The sequence below is a fragment of the Mastigoproctus giganteus genome, chromosome 5 (genome assembly GCF_048544385.1).
Source record: "Mastigoproctus giganteus isolate SK-2022 chromosome 5, ASM4854438v1, whole genome shotgun sequence".
Lineage (NCBI taxonomy): Eukaryota > Metazoa > Arthropoda > Arachnida > Uropygi > Thelyphonidae > Mastigoproctus > Mastigoproctus giganteus.
Window position 1 is genome coordinate 136505475 of NC_143579.1, and position 16373 is coordinate 136521847.

The following is a 16373-nucleotide window of genomic DNA, read 5'->3' on the forward strand; positions in this document are numbered from 1 at the left end:
AACCTCGCAACAATTGTAAAGCAGTTATTAATCAGCCCAAACTAGATTTTGAACAGGCTAAGAGCAGAAAACCTGTTTTTTCCCCGTAGCGGCCATTTGCTCTGGTCTCTTGCTGAAGCAATTGGCCGCAACTTTTGCCCATATCTGCTCCTACCTCTGTCAAAACCAGATGGTTCTGTTCACACTTCGACTAAGGATAAAGCTGACCATCTAGCATCCCATTTTCTTCCAACTCACATATTAATGATCTTGGTAAAACACCTCCCACCATTCCTAGCATGCACCATTTAATGCCTCCTGTGGTCTTCTGTCAAATGGATGTCAGAAGGATTTTGACGAATCTTGATGCTAAGAAAGCTCTAGATCCCGATGGTATTTCTCCACTTGTTCTCAAAACCTGTGCTCCTGAACTTACTCCTGTTCTTTGCCACCTTTTTTTTCTCTTTCTTATTCCAAAGGTGTTTTTCCTTCTGCTTGGAAATTTGCTCATATCCAACCAGTTCCTAAAAAGGGTGAAAAATCCCTCCCTTACAATTATCGTGCCATTCCAATTACTTCTACTCTTTCTAAAGTAATGGAGAAATCAATTAGCTGCCAAGTCTTAAATTACCTAGAAACCTTCCTTCTGATCGATAATCTCCAGTATGGATTCCATCAGTATCGATCCACTGGTGATATTCTGGCTTATGTTACCCATTTATGGACAAATTCAATGGAAAAGTTCGAATGAACACAAGCAGTTGCTCTCCTTCTCTTAATATCATTAGTTCCAACGTGTACAACAATATCACGCTTTGTGCCCTTAAAAGATGATATCTGCTGTACAGTGTCTTCAACCTTTGCCACTGGCAGACATACCCTGGTCATGTTTCACCTATCCTTTTTGCACAATATTTTCCCCATTTCCCTGACAATAGAGTCACCGACAACCAGTTCCTTTGGGAGCAGCACATTCTGCCTTGGGGGTTGCCACTGTATTGCGTGATGTTCAAGTGCAAGCTCTGGCATTGATGTGGGCAACTGAGAGCTTGATGGGCCACTCAATTTAAATCCTTCGAGGGCATCCACCCTGTTCTTCAAGCTCTCATATAAGCCCATAACAATGCTGAGTTGGCGTCTGATTTCCTCAAACTCTTTACATCGCGCACACACACAAATACATTCCCCTTGGCAATATCATGTCCCGTTCCTGACTGTTCCACAAACTTCAAGCAAGCAGTGCATTTCAAAAGGCTGTGATCCAGAGGACAACGGCTTCCCTCAGTTCTCACCAAGCCACAGCACTCCCATTAGTTTGAGCCTTTTGCTTTGCTGCTTTGATCTGATTGAGTCATGATTTGTATTGTTTCAAATAAAATTCCAGTACAAAATGTAACCCTAAACTTATATCTCAATGCAGTTATAACACTATATATATGTATTTCAGTATTGAATATTATCTCCAAGTTACGTTATATGACTTTCTTATCTCCTGTCAAATTATATGTATTAATTTATATGTTACATTTGTAAAAAATAGGTCATTATATGTATTTAGTTAAAAAAGTACAATTTAATTGACAATGAAATTTAATAAGATTAGCAAATTTTACTGATTAATTTATACTACTATACCTGCTATCTAGTTTTCCATTAAACCTTACGCTATCTAGTTCGGGGTACACTTTGTATCATATAACAATGGCGGCAGGTTATGAATGGTAAATCTACGGACACGAGGTATTAATTACTTTCAAAATGGCACTATCTAAATTCAAAATAAACCATGGAGCTTGACTAGGTCTATAAGCTACTTATAGAAAATAATTTAATCTAACAATTAAGTCAATAAACTGCTAAATGTAATAAAAAAACTTAGTGTTCGCGGGAGCTGCAAAACTTGTCCAACACGTGGATTATATACCCTTACCGACACTAAGTAATAACCTACAAAATCTCTGTCTAAGTTCAAATTAAACTAAAGTGTTGTTACTAGGAATATAAAGCAACTCTAGAAAATAAATTAATATGCCAATTAAAGCAATAAAAAAGCAAAAAATTATGAAAACTTCTCTATTAGATGGAGCCGTAAAATCTTCACCTGTTCACCTTCGCCTCTCGTACCCAACTCCCAATTTTGTTCCCTTCGCTAATCCGGTTGCCCTTCTCTACACCCATTCTACATCCTTCCTAAAGTGAAACCTCCAGACTTGTATACAATACTCACAATGCAGCCTAACCATGGCCTTATACAAAGGGACAATCACCTCCTTATCCCTGATAGCAATGTTTCTGTATATAAATAGACAAAACCTTATGAGCTGTTGTGCCAGCATGTCTGCACTGCTTAGAGAATCTCATGTCTGACTGCACAATTACCACCCCTCTGCCATTGTATTTTCATTCTCCACTCCCCCAAGTGTAGTATACATAGTACATAGTTGATAAAATTGTACATAGTTGATAAGTTACTCTGGGGTTACTGCTACCCATTGTGCAGTACCTTGCATTTTTCAATGTTAAAACTTCAACTGCCATTTCTCAGCCCATTGACCCAATTTTGCTAGGTCTTGTTGCAGCCATTAACGACAGTCATCAGCTCACCCTGATGATTGTCGTTAACTACCCTGCCAACATTTGTATCATCTGCAAACTTAGACATTAAGCCTTCATCAGTATCAGTAGATAAATATTGAAAACAACAGTGGATCCAGCACTGAACCCTGGGACACTTCACTAATAGCATTAGTTCATGAACCGCAGTACCCATTCATAACCACTCTGTCTTCTTCCACTTAACCATCCCTTTGTTCATAGCAGTAACTTGCCCTTAATGCCGGATTGTTCAAGTTTGTACCAGCGGTGTTTTATGTGTAATAGTATCAAAATCCTTCCTGAAATCAAAGTATATGATGTCAAAATTATTTTTTGCATCCAGTTCTTTGGTCACTACATCATAGTATCCTATCAGATTGGTTAGAAACGACGATGCCTTGACAAATCCATGCTGTGATTTCAGTATAATTTTGTGCCTGTCCAAATGGTCCTCATTACTTCTTTAACCAGTGACACCTTTTTTTTTTTTTTTTTTTTATTTTAAAAAAACATTATATTTAGAAGTTTTACTGAATTGAAATGCTGTTCTATTAAATTTGATTTGCTAAACTCAATTGCAAAATATTGAATAAAAAGCAAATGAGAGAAACCAATAATAATAATAATAATAACGAAACTGACCCTTGCGGGCATCCTCTGTGTTCTTTGTCTAATCTTTGGTAAGGGGTTATGACTTCTATCTTTCGCTGTGAGAGGTAGGAGCTGATGGCACGAAAAAGGTTTGTTGGAGTTTGCACCTGTCAGAGTCTGCCAAGGATGCTCGGCCACCAGAGAGAGTCGAACGCCCCGGCAAAGTCCACCAAAATGGCCAGGAAGTATTTGCTTTGGCATTCTTTCACTGCAATGAGGAGATTCCTCAAGGTGTCTGTTGTGGAGGATCCAGGCTTGAAGCCATATTGTTCTGCTGCATAGTGTTGCTATAGTTGCTTGTGTAGGAGTCTTTCATAGAGTTTACTTCCCACGGTTAGGAGTGCTATTGGCCTGTATGATTCTGGTTGCTCAGGGTTCTTGCCAGAATTTTTGAGGATTAATTTTAGACTAGCTGTCCTCCACTGTTTTGGGAAGTATCCTGCTTTTAGACAGCAGTTATATAGGTGCAGAAGTAGGTTGGGTGCCAATTCAACCACTCGCTTGATGATCTCAGGTTCCATCTGGTCTGTACCAGAGCACTTTCTGTTTCTAATCCTTGCTGCCACCTGCTGCAGCTCTTCAAAAGTGAAGGGGGGTTTCTATGCTTCTGGATCATAGTTATCAATCTGGTGGCAGAGTTCTCGCTGTTGTTCAGCTCTCGGTGCCACTTGCTCCCTGTAGATAGTATCCAGAATGTTGTTTATCGATTGTTCCCATGTAATGGTTAGCTGGCCTTGGGGAGTTCTTGTTGCCGTGAGTACCTCGCCTCTAAGGAGTTTGTTTGTTGTGACCTTGTTCACCACTCCCCAGGGGTCGTTGTTTCCCATTGTTTTCACTAGTTGTTCCCACGTGTTTCTTTTACTTCTCTAAGTCTTGTGTGTATACTGGTTTCTTGCTGTCATGTATAGTTGTTTTAGTGCCTCCACCTCGTGTGCAGGCCATGTTCTGCAAGCTCGCTGGAACTCCTTTCTTCTTCTTGCTGCTTCCTTCCTTAGTTGATGTAGCTCCAGGGACCACCATGGAACCGCTCCGGGCATAGGATTTTTTCTTTTTATTGCAAATTGGGTGACATTTGTTATGAGGTCCATAGTCTTTTGTTGCCGGGCATCCAGTTTAGTCTCCACTTGGATTTCTTGATATCTAGATTGAATTGCTTCAGTGAGCGTTTCTTCAAAGAGGTTCCAATGAGCTTTGTTGATGGCAAACCTATTGAGCCGATGCCTAGTTGCTGAAATTCTGGCAAGGTTTCTTTTGATCCGGAAGGTGATTACCCTGTCTTCCAGGAGTTCTCTACCCTCTAATCTGCGACATGTGAGGCCAGATTGGTTGTGGCGAGGGAGATATCAATCGTCACCTCCCACTGTAGGTTGCAAAAGGTTGGGAGCTGGTTCAGTTTGTTTAGGACCGTCAGCTGTGATGCACAGAGGAAGTCTTCCAGGTGCTCCCCGTTGTGGGTCCCTCTTCTATCTTCTGTGATGCTGTGCCATGTAGGTGATCGGCAGTTGATGTCCAATCCAGTGATTATTTTTTGGTCTGGTAATATGTCTAGGAGGTGCTGCAGGTAGTTCGTAGCTGGAGTGATATCCTGTCCCGGTCGGCAGTAAAAGGAGACCACAACGAAGTCCCCAATTGGCGAGATCACATGGGCACAGACTGCCCACGACGAACAGAGCTGCCCGACCTTTGTCACTGTTGTGTTAGGGTTTCGGACTATTATTGCTGCCCATGGGGTGTTGCCATCATTTTGGATGAGCTTGTAGGCTAAAGGGTATCCTCTTACTTTTTTACCATGAGTGTATGGCTCCTGAATTAAAAGAATATCAGCTCTCCCTCATTGGCCTTCAGTCTCAGCTGGTCGGCAACCGCTTTAGCCCTCTGCACATTGTGCTGGAAAATCTTAACCTCTGGTCAGTTATAATTTTTTTTACTGCGTGTCTCCATAATCAGTTCTGTTTTAGTATATTCCTTTAGCTTTAATATAACATGGGCACTTTAATCTCATACTGAATAGTTGGCATCCATTTTTGTGTTTTGCAGTTCGCACATGTAGGGTTGTTGCTCTTATTTGGGCAGTTTCGTGCAGTGTCTGCAGGTCGGAGCCTTCTGCACACACATATGAGTGGTGTGGCCAAACTTCAGACAACTGAAACATTTCGGCACCACCACATGTTCCTTGAATCTGTGTGAGCTCCGTTGCACATAAAGTCAGGTCATGTCCCTCACAGCACACCATGCATCTAATGTGAATTCCACGACCCAATTTCAAGCATTATTAACTCTGGACATAGTCGGGTACCTCGGGGTTATAAGTTCCTTACACTCCCGGTCTGGCATGATCTCCTGTAGGTTTCTCTCATAGATTTCCTCTACTAGGTCTTGCAGGCCAATGTCCTTGAATAGGCCAAATATGATTGCTGTTGGGACCCCTTCTAGGGGGTTCCACCTGCAGTTCCAGTTGCCAGCTTGGGGTTTTCCGTGATCGCTTGTTTTACTCCTTTAGTCTCTGTCTCAATGGTGATTCCGGTGCTCTTCATCTTTCTGATTGCCTTTATCTCTGTTCTTTTCAGGTCTTCTTTCATGGATTCCATGATTTTAGCCTTGATAACCTCGCTTGTTGTTTCCTGCTCCCCATTCTTTGGTCGTACAATTACTGGGATAGACGTTTTAGTATTAGCATTAGAAGAGGCATATGATACAAGAAAGCAAGCTTATGCAGCATCAGCCAAAAAAAAAAAAAAAAAAAACCCACTTCCACTTACCCCTTCGTTCGTTCGAAATACCTGTCCACCTGAGCCTTAAATTTACTTAGGCTATCAACTTCCACGACAAGGGATGGAAGTCTGTTCACCAGCCAACTACCCGCTGGCTAAAGGCAAATTTCTGCATGTCTATTCTACAACTGTCTTTCCTCAATTTGAATTTATGCCCTCCCAGGTGATTATTCTGAGTAAGAGGAAAAATCCCATCAGCATTGATCATGCTCAAACCATTCAAGGCTTTATACACCTCTATCAGATCACCTCGCTGGTGCCTAGTCTCCAGACACCGTAATTTGCAAAACTTAAGCCTTTCTTCGTAAGACTACCCCTTTGTTCCATTCATTAATCTTGTTGCCCTTCTCTGTACTCGTTCCATCAGCTCTACATCCTTCTTGAAATGAGGCCTCCAGACCTGTATACAGTGCTCGAGGTGTGGCCTGACCATTGCCTTATACAAGGGAATAATCACCTCCTTATCCCTGCTAGAAAAATCCCTGTATATCATTGACAAGACACCATGAGCTACTCTTGCAGCCCGTCTGCACTGCTCAGAGAAATTCATATCTGCCTGCACAATTACCCCCAGGTCCTTTTCATTCTCTACAACTGTCAGTGTAGTACCGCAGAGTTGATACGTTGCTCTGGGGTTGCTGTTTCCCATATGTAGTACTTTACATTTGTCAATGTTAAACTTCATTTGCCACCTCTCAGCCCATCTGCTCAACCTTTCCAGATCCTGTTGCAGGAAAATAGTGTCAGTAGTGTCCTTGACAACCCTGCCAACCTTTGTATCGTCTGCAAACTTGGACATTAAGCTTGATATACAATCATCATATCATTTATAAATACAGAAAACAATAATGGACCCAACACTGAACCCTGAGCGACTCCAATAATAGAATTAGTCAACGATGAGCAGGTCCATTGATTTCCACTCTCTGTCTTCTCCCTCTCAACCACCCCTTTATCCATAGCAGCAATTTCCCTCCAATGCCACACTGCTCCAATTTGTGCAGCAGTCTTCCATGTGCAACAGTATCAAAAGCCTTTCTAAGATCCAGGTATATAATATCAAAGTTATTTACTGCATCCAGTTCTTTTGTGACTTCATCATAGTATCCAATTAAATTGGTCAGGCAAGACTTCCAATTAACAAAACCATGCTGTGTCCGAGCTATAACTGAAGTCTTGTCTAGATGATTCTGCAGTGCTTCTTTAACCAGTGCCTCCATTAATTTTCCGGGAACAGAAGTTAAACTCACAGGTCTATAATTACTTGTGTCAGCCTTTGATCCTCCTTTGTGAATTGGGGTCACATTTGCACATCTCCAGTCTGGGGTTACCTCCCCTGAGTCCAAGGAAGCTCTCATAATTATGGCTAAGGGCTTGCTTACTTCCTTTGCTGCCTCCTTTAATATAACAGGATAGATCCCATCCACTCCAGTTGCCTTTCTTGTGTTTATCTTCAACAATTTCTCCTCCACTTTACTCTCAGTTATTACATGATTCTCTAGCTTACTGCCAGAGTTGAATACACCTCTGGCATTCCCCTAGCTAAATAACTCCTCATGTGTGAATGTCGATGCAAAATATTCATTTAGTACGTTAGCTACCTGAGCAGGATCATCAACAGTTGACCCATCGATATCAAGTGGACCAATCTGATTCATCCTCTTCCTTCTAGAGTTTACATAAGGAAAGAACTCTTTGCATCCCTTGCCAAAGATTTCTCGTAATCTACCTTTGCTTGCCTAACCTCCTTTGTAACTTCGTTACAGATCAACTTGTATCTATCATAGGCTTCTGTGTCACGTGTTAATTTATATGTATCCCATGCATTTTTCTTCTCTGTCATATGTCTCATTAGTTCATCTGACATCCATTTAGGTCTAAACCTTGAACAATATTTCTTAGTTGGTATGTAAAGACTAGTAGCTTCCAAGATAAGTTCTTTGAATGCTTCCCATTTTGAATTTGCTGTTGGTAACATCTTCAGTTGGTCCCACTGTATAGACTTTAAATACTGTCTCAGACCATCGTAGTCGCCTTTACGAAAGCAGTAACCCTTCCCTTTACCCCTGATGGTAGTTACCTCTTTGAGTAAATCCCACTTCAGCACACTGTGATCACTGCCACCTAGTGGTTCCTTTATCTGCAAATTCTTAATGCATGAGTAATCACTACTGATAATCAAATCAAAAGTATTACTCCCTCTAGTTGCCTCCCGAACATGCTGATGTAGAAAACAATCATCCAATAAATCCACAAAAGCCTTGCTAATGCATGAGTGACCAACCCACAAATTCCAGTCAATATCTAGGAAATTAAAATCCCTCATTATAAGTCTCTCGGATGTACTGGCCCACTCTATTTCCCTGTACAGTTTCTTATTATACTCATCAGAGTCATTAGGCCTATAGCACACTCCTACTCTCAATTTTGATCCCCCAATGCTTATGTCACACCAAACTGACTCGACACTGCGCTGTCCAGTGATGTCAACTGGCTTCACTTCCTTGGATTTTATGTGTTTCTTAACTAATAGCATAACCCCTCCTCCCTTCCTATCCTGTCTATCCTTTCTGTAGACGTTGTACTCCCCAAATTCCAGTTCTGCATTCCTTGCAGATATCCCAACAATATCTGCCTTTGATGCTTTGAGCAATACCTCAAATTCATCATATTTATTTACCAAACTCTTAGCATCGGTGTACACGCAAGTATACATGCACCTGTTTCTATTCTTAGCTACCCTAACACAACCCATGTGTTTACTTGTACCGGAATGACTCCCAGCAGTCTCTGAAATATCTTGCATCTTGTTTTTCAGGCTTCTGGTCATTCCAATAGAAGCAGTATAAGAATCACTTTCACCTCTGCCAGTGGCTACTGTTAATCTATTAGTGTGTGTATGCCCCCCAAGCTTGCAGTTTGCCTCAATAGCATCAGCTATCGAGGCAGTTTTTAAGAGAATTTTCCTCTTTGGCTGTGCGTGGTCAGCTTCATTTGTAGCTACAGCTGTGACCAGTGCCCTCAGCGCCTGTGTGGAGGATGTGGCGTGCTGTGTCATTTGGTTTCCATTGTCCACTCGGAAGACCTCCAGAACTGCAATCGCTTTCTGGTGCTCCTCATTTGTTTTAAGCAGTATTTTTTTCCAGTTTTGTCCATTGTAGGACAATCTCTGCTCTTAGCATGGAGGATTTTCTACTGCTATTGTTTTTCATAATGGTCTCTAACTCTGTTCGTAAGATGTCGGAGTCTGCTCCAGGACTGTCCCCTCGGGCCAGGTAGGGTCCAAAGGTTTTTTTTGTCCCCGTCCCTTTGGTCTTCGATACATTTGTGCTGCTCTGGTGATTCCTTGATTTCACTAGTGGTGCTGCATGTTTCCCGGTCCAATTTTGGACCCATTCTTCTTCTATTCTTCCATTTTGTGGTCTCCCATCTTTGTTCTTCAGGGTCATCAACTCTTTCAATTGGAGTTTGTTCCATGATGTCTTCCTCAGATATGCCTTGTGAGTCATTTGGGGTTATTTCCACAATTTCATTTTCCATTTTGCATGGCTCATGAAAGTGAAAGTGTGTTTAGGGTCAAACGGCACCAGGGGTTTCCCCCATGTCCCCGTAGTTTACATTGTGGGTGAACCAGTTGAATGGAAAAGCCAGAGATTTAAAAGTGTGGTGTCTTGTACCGTTGTTCATCAGGTCATTTAGCCGCTGGACCCCTGCTGAGGCCAAACGTTGCCCCACTTTCGCTCCATGGAGGGAGACCAGGAACCCACTTAACTTAAGTTACCCTGGCAGGGTCTGCCACTTAATTTCCTGAGATTTGAGCAGCTAGGACCTAAAAAAAAAAAAAAAAAATTTAAGATATACATATGTGTGTGTGTGTGTATATATATATATATATATATATATATATATATCCATGCAGTTGTAATTACTTTGAATGTTTGCATACAGTGCATAGCATCCATGCATTCAAACGGCAGGAGCAGGGCAGTTCGTGTGATAGGCCGAGACTTATTTTGGATTTGATTAATTTAAGATGTAGGGCATTGGCGTTGTGTATAGGCAGAGTGGGGGAGGAGGGGCAGAAGGCTGGGGGGTAAAGGTAGAAGTATGGGTGCGACAGAGTAGATGTCCCCAGGTGCTCAGTGAGGCTTGTCCATGCCTCACCAGAGGGAAAAGGAGGGTCGACGGGGAAAGGGGGGGAGGGTGTCTTCCCGCCTGAGTTTGGGTTTAAAGTAATCGGGTCATGTGCTCGATTTTGTTCGCCAATATGGCTTGGTGGCAGCGAACTGCACAGTCCAGGTCGGTGTGTTCCTTTGACAAGTCCAGGGTTGTGGTCATTCAAATGGTTGTAGCACGACAGACGACAGCACGACAAAACAATTTGCCCTCAGTCCCCAACAGCTTTCACTCTCCCTCTTACGGCAGCGAGAGGATCGGAGTGGAAGCAGAGGGTGCTAAGAATCTCTGGGAATGACCAGACTGCCATGTACGGAAACTGAACTTGGCCTGTTATAATGTAAGATCACTCATCGGTGAAGACAGGATATTAGAGCTGGAAAAGGAATTAGAAAATGTGAATTGGAATATCATCGGTTTGGCTGAAACAAGAAGAAGAAATGAATCACTTATAAGTTTATCAAGTGGAAATCTGCTGTACACCAATGGAAACAATGAAAAGAGTGAAGGCGGAGTTGGGTTTCTGGTCCATAAAGATTTTAAAAACAACATTTTGAAATTCAAAAGTACATCACCAAGGGTGTCAAGACTAATACTCAAGATTTCTAAGAGGTACAAGCTAAAGATTATAATGATTTATGCACCAACATCGAGCCATGATGATGAAGAGGTTGAAGAAATGTACACCGAAATTGAGAGTCTTCTAGATGAGCAGAAAACCCACTACACTATTATTATGGGGTACTTCAATGCTAAGGTTGGAAAAAGACAAAACAGCGCAGAAAGAGGAACTATAGGAAATTTTGGAATTGGTGAAATAAATGAAAGAGGTGAAAGACTTGTGGAATTTTTAGAATCTCAAGGACTGTCAGTAATGAACACTTTTTTCAAGAAAAGGGTGAACAGAAAGTGGACATGGAAGAGTCCAAATGGATTAACAACTAATGAAATCGACTTCATCTTCACTAACAGAAGATATATTGTGAATGATGTTACCATCCTGAATAAGGTAAATGTTGGAAGTGATCACAGAATGGTAAGATGTACACTTGATATAGATGTAGGAAAGGAAAGGAAAAAACTGATTCTAGTAAATAATACAAAGGTCTTTGAGATAACAGAAGAGGATAAAAAGCAGTATGTACTAGAACTTAAGAACAAGTTTGAGCTTCTGCAGACTATTCAGGACAAAGATATCAACGAGGAATATTACAACTTTCTGAAAGTGATAAAGCCCAAGAAACATATAGGGAAAAAGAAATCCAAAGAAGATAAAATTAGTCAAGAAACACTTGTCGTGATGAACTGAAGACGACAAATGAAGAGCAAGAAAAACACTGATGGGTAGAAAATTGAGTATACTGAGTTGTGCAAAGCCATTAGAAAGTGACTCAGAGAGGACATAAGAAGATTTAACACAAGAAAAGTAGAACAGGCATTAAGGGAAAACAAAGGATTTAAATCAGCAGCCATGAGCAGTAATACAGAAAGACAAATGATACTGAAACTGAAGAATAGCGATATTGTACTTATAAACAGCAGAGAAGGCATAATTCAAATTGCAGAAGACTACTATAGAGAATTATACAAGGAGCGAGGGAATGATGCCAGCAGTGGGAGAGATGGATTGCAAAGTAGCAACACATACGACATACCCGATATTCTTCCTGATGAGGTAGAACATGCATTGAACAAAATGAAGAATCAGAAAGCCCCGGGGGAAGATTATGTTACTGTAGAGTTGTTAAAATTGGGAGGAAGGGACATAACACGAAAACTGGCAAGGCTCTTCACAAAGTGCATTAGAAAAGGTGTGATGCCTAAGCAGTGGAATAATGCAAACATAGTTTTGCTGCATAAGAAAGGAGATAAATTAGAAATTGGAAATTATAGACCAATTAGCTTGGTATCCCACATCTACAAGTTTTTCACAAGGGTCATTACTAACAGATTAGAAAGAATATTTGATGAGAATCAACCGAAAGAGCAAGCTGGCTTTAGGACAGGATTCTCAACTATGGATCACCTTCACATAATATCACAGCTAATGGAGAAAGCAAATTAGCATTAGCAGTAGCATTAGCATTAGTGGAGGCATTTGATGCAAGAAAGAAAGCTTATGCAGCATCAGCCAAAAAAAAAAAAAAAAAAACCACTTCCACTTCACCCCTCTGTTTGTTCAAAATACCTGTCCACCTGGGCCTTAAACTTATTTAGGCTATCAACTTCCACGACAAGGGATGGAAGTCTGTTCCACCAACCAACCACCCGCTGACTAAAGGCAAATTTCCGCACGTCTATCCTACATCTGTCTTTCCTCAATTTGAATTTATGCCCTCTCAGGTGATTATTCTGAGCGAGAGGAAGAATCCCATCAGCATTGAGCATGCTCAAACCATTCAAGGCCTTATACACCTCTATGAGATCACCTCGCTGGTGCCTAGTCTCCAGACACTGTAATTTGCAAAACTTAAGCCTTTCTTCGTAAGAGCACCCCTTTGTTCCAATCACTAATCTTGTTGCCCTTCTCTCTACTCGTTCCAGCAGCTCTACATCCTTCTTGAAATGAGGCCTCCAGACCTGTATACAGTACTCTAGGTGTGGCCTGACCATTGCCTTATACAAGGGAATAATCACCTCCTTATCCCTGCTAGAAAAATTCCTATATATCATTGACAATACACCATGAGCTACTCTTGCAGCCCTTCTGCACTGCTCAGAGAACTTCATATCTGCCTGCACAACCACCCCCAGGTCCCTTTCATTCTCTGCGGTGGTTGTGCAGGCAGATATGAAGTTCTCTGAGCAGTGCAGAAGGGCTGCAAGAATGAATATAAAACACCATTACCACAAAAAAACACCACAAATGAATATAAAACACCATTATGTCTGGCATTTGTGGATTATGAAAAGGCATTTGACTCCATACAGCATAAGGCAATGTTTCGGGCACTGGAAAGACAAGGCATAGATACCACATATATTATGATTTTGAAGAAAATATATGAAAGTGCTACCTTTCATAGACTCCTTTATTAGACTAGACAAAGACGGTAGGAAATTTAAAATCGAGAAAGGAGTTCGACAAGGAGACACAATATCTGCGAAGCTATTTACTGCTGCCCTTGAGGAAGCTTTCAGAAGATTAGACTGGTCGCAGAAAGGAGTCAATGTGAACGGAGAGTACCTAAACCATTTACGATTTGCAGATGACATTGTGGTCATAAGCCACGATCCCAAAGAATTAGAAGAAAATATTAATCAGTTATGCACAGTTAGTATGGATTTTGGACTAAAGGTGAATATGGCTAAAACAAAAGTAATGATGAACAAGTATGCCACGGAAAGGGAAATAATGATTGAAGGAGCAGTAATTGAAAAGGTGGAGTCATATACTTATCTGGGACAAGTTATTAGCTGTAATAATGATAAATGGCTGGAAGTCAAGAGAAGAATAAATTTTGGATGGATAACATTCAGGAAATATAGTCACATACTGAAGAGCAATATCCCAGTTTGTCTGAAACGTAAAATAATGAACCAATGTATACTCCCCACCATGACTTATGGAAGTGAAACTTTGGCACTCACCAAAAGAATGGAAGAGAAGCTGAGAACTACACAGCGAAGAATGGAATGAATTAGATTGGGAATCAGACTGTTAGATAAGAAGAGAAACACATGGATTAGGCAGCAAACTGAAGTAAAGGACATTCTTATCAAAACTAAAGAACTAAAATGGTCTTGGGCAGGACACATAGCTTGAAGACATGATGAAAGATGGACTAAGAAAATAACAGAATGGTACCCAAGAGGAGCTAGAAGAAAACTTGGTAGACAAAGGCGGAGATGGATAGATGAAATTCATGAGTTTGTGGGTAGTAAATGGATGGCCAGTGCACAAAACAGAAGGAACTGTAAAGTTTTTGGAGAGGCCTTCATCCTGCAGTGGATTGAAAATGGCTAATGATGATGATGATGAAATGGTTGTACGCCATGTCCTTTATTCTTAGTAGAGGCGGTTTCCTTGTAGGTTCCACGATCCGGCAGTTATGACACCTAGTCGTTATCAGTTCTCAGCTTGAATTTGTTTTATTGCTGTTGGTCATTGGTTGTTGTACGATGAGGGTACGTCTCCACTTGTAGAGGTCTTCTGCGAATTTGGAGAATGCAATGTATTGCTCTTTACTGTCGAGTAGGTGCTTTTCCCTGTCTCTGGGCATGGCTCATGAGCGGGATGCTCTCCCCGAGACTGAAGAATTCATGCTCTCCATCCCAGAACAGATAATCTACACCAGAAACTATAGAAAATACATCGCCAAGGAACCCAGAATGTCGAATGACACATGTCGACAATGCCACCTGGGCTCAGAAACGATCCAACACATCATTGTAATATACCTAGACTTAGTGTGCTCGTAGACATGACCTGGTAGCCAGGATAATACATCAGAAGCTAGGAGAGGAAATACCAGTTGATAACAGAAAGTGTACTGTACTACAAGTACAAACCCCAGGCAGTACTAGAGAAACCAACCCACAAGCTCTACTGAGGCCACGCCATAATAATGGACAAGACAATCCCATAGTGGTGCCCAATACTGGCAACCTCCAAAAAAACCCAAGAAGTCAGAAACATTGCTTTCATTCACTCATCTGCAAGGAATGCCTTTAATTGAGAAATTCCTAAAAGAAACAATTTTATTTTGCCATTTTTCATGCAGGTTTATGATTCAAATTTTATTTTTTCATAACTTTCATTTGAGATGTTGTGATATAGTTGTAATTGTAGTATATTATCATTGTATTGCTTCAATGTGAAATAGCTGCTTTATTTTAATAGATAGTTTGCCAGTCAAATTATTTTACTGGAACTTGAACTCTTGCAGCAAGCAGCTTAATTCTCAGTAATAATTGTAGTAACATAAGAAATTGGAATATAAAAGTTTTCTACTTAAATAATGGCAAAAATGAAATATGATTTTGAACATTTTGTTTTTCCCAGATGAGTATGGTATGCCAGTGAAAAAGAAACGGATTAAGCCACTTAGGTCTAATGCAAAAGCCCCAGTAGTAAACTGGGCTGATCTCATCCCTCCTCCTCCAGACCATCCACCTAGTGAAAATGGTACTCCTCCTGAGACACCAGCATCTCTCAGGAATACATCTCCTGTTAAATATCTCCATCAGACTCAGGTAAGAGTGCCAAGAATTTTTATGCTCAATTAATATTATTGGATATATTTCTTAATTTTTGGATAATGTACTGCCAGTTCATCATTTAATCAGGCTTATTGTTTAATTTGTTTCTAGCCTTCATGAGACATAAGGTAAAAAAAAAAATATGTATTTGGAAGAGAGGAGTAAAAATTTTAAACTCATCATTAAACAATTTTTTATTTTATTTTATTGTAGTTTATTTTTATGTTTTTTTTTTTTTTTTTTTTTCATCGCCCCCATTTTAAATGCATTTTAAAAAGCTTAACTTTCTTAACATAAATGGAAATCGGGGGAAGCTTTTTGTCACCATTTTTAAAATTTTATGAGGCATATTTCTCATTAATTTTTTTTTTAATTTCCCAGTAATTTGCTGGTACATTATAAGGATCATAAAAATAAAATATTCTTTCCACAATGGCAATAGTAATTTTTATAATTATTCATTTACTGCACACGATGTACAAGACCATGAGATGTACCCATATTTTAAAGGAGAATTTTGGAAAAAATATTTTATTGTATAGATATTTAAGATACAAATTCAGAAATAAATTAATAAATTATCTTCACTACATTCTGTTATATACACTAAATGTGAAAAACAAGTGTAATTCATATACAATACATATGCAAGTAGTTACTACACAAAATGTTTGTCTAGTTCAGCCTTAAATTTATTTAAGCTATCAATTTCCACAACAACAGATGGAAGTCTGTTCCAGCAATCATCTACCCACTGGCTAAAGGCAAACTTCCACACATCTATTCTACAACTGTCCTTCCTCAATTTAAATTTTTTTTTTTTTTTTTATGTAAACCCCAAACACGAGAGGTGTTAGAACCTATAGTACTAAGTACCGTGCTTGGGTTGGAGGTTGAGAAGACGAAAGAAGATATTTGTTGACATTGGACTTAAACTTCTGTAGACGGTAATTTTCACTAAATACGTATGAAGGAAGATTGTTCCAGAAAACGGCAGTT

The 16373-nt window shown here is 40.2% G+C and overlaps 1 protein-coding gene across 3 annotated transcripts in view; it reads left to right on the top strand.

The window, feature by feature from the left end:
* Nucleotides 1-16373, top strand: part of LOC150085722 (roundabout homolog 1-like) — a 1418757-nt gene that overhangs the window by 1161093 nt on the left and 241291 nt on the right. For all 3 annotated transcript variants that reach the window (XM_090374199.1, XM_090374201.1, XM_090374202.1), the window contains exon 22: nt 15178-15368. In XM_090374199.1, coding sequence (XP_090230325.1) covers nt 15178-15368 — 191 coding nt within the window. The remainder of the gene's footprint in view (nt 1-15177; nt 15369-16373) is intronic.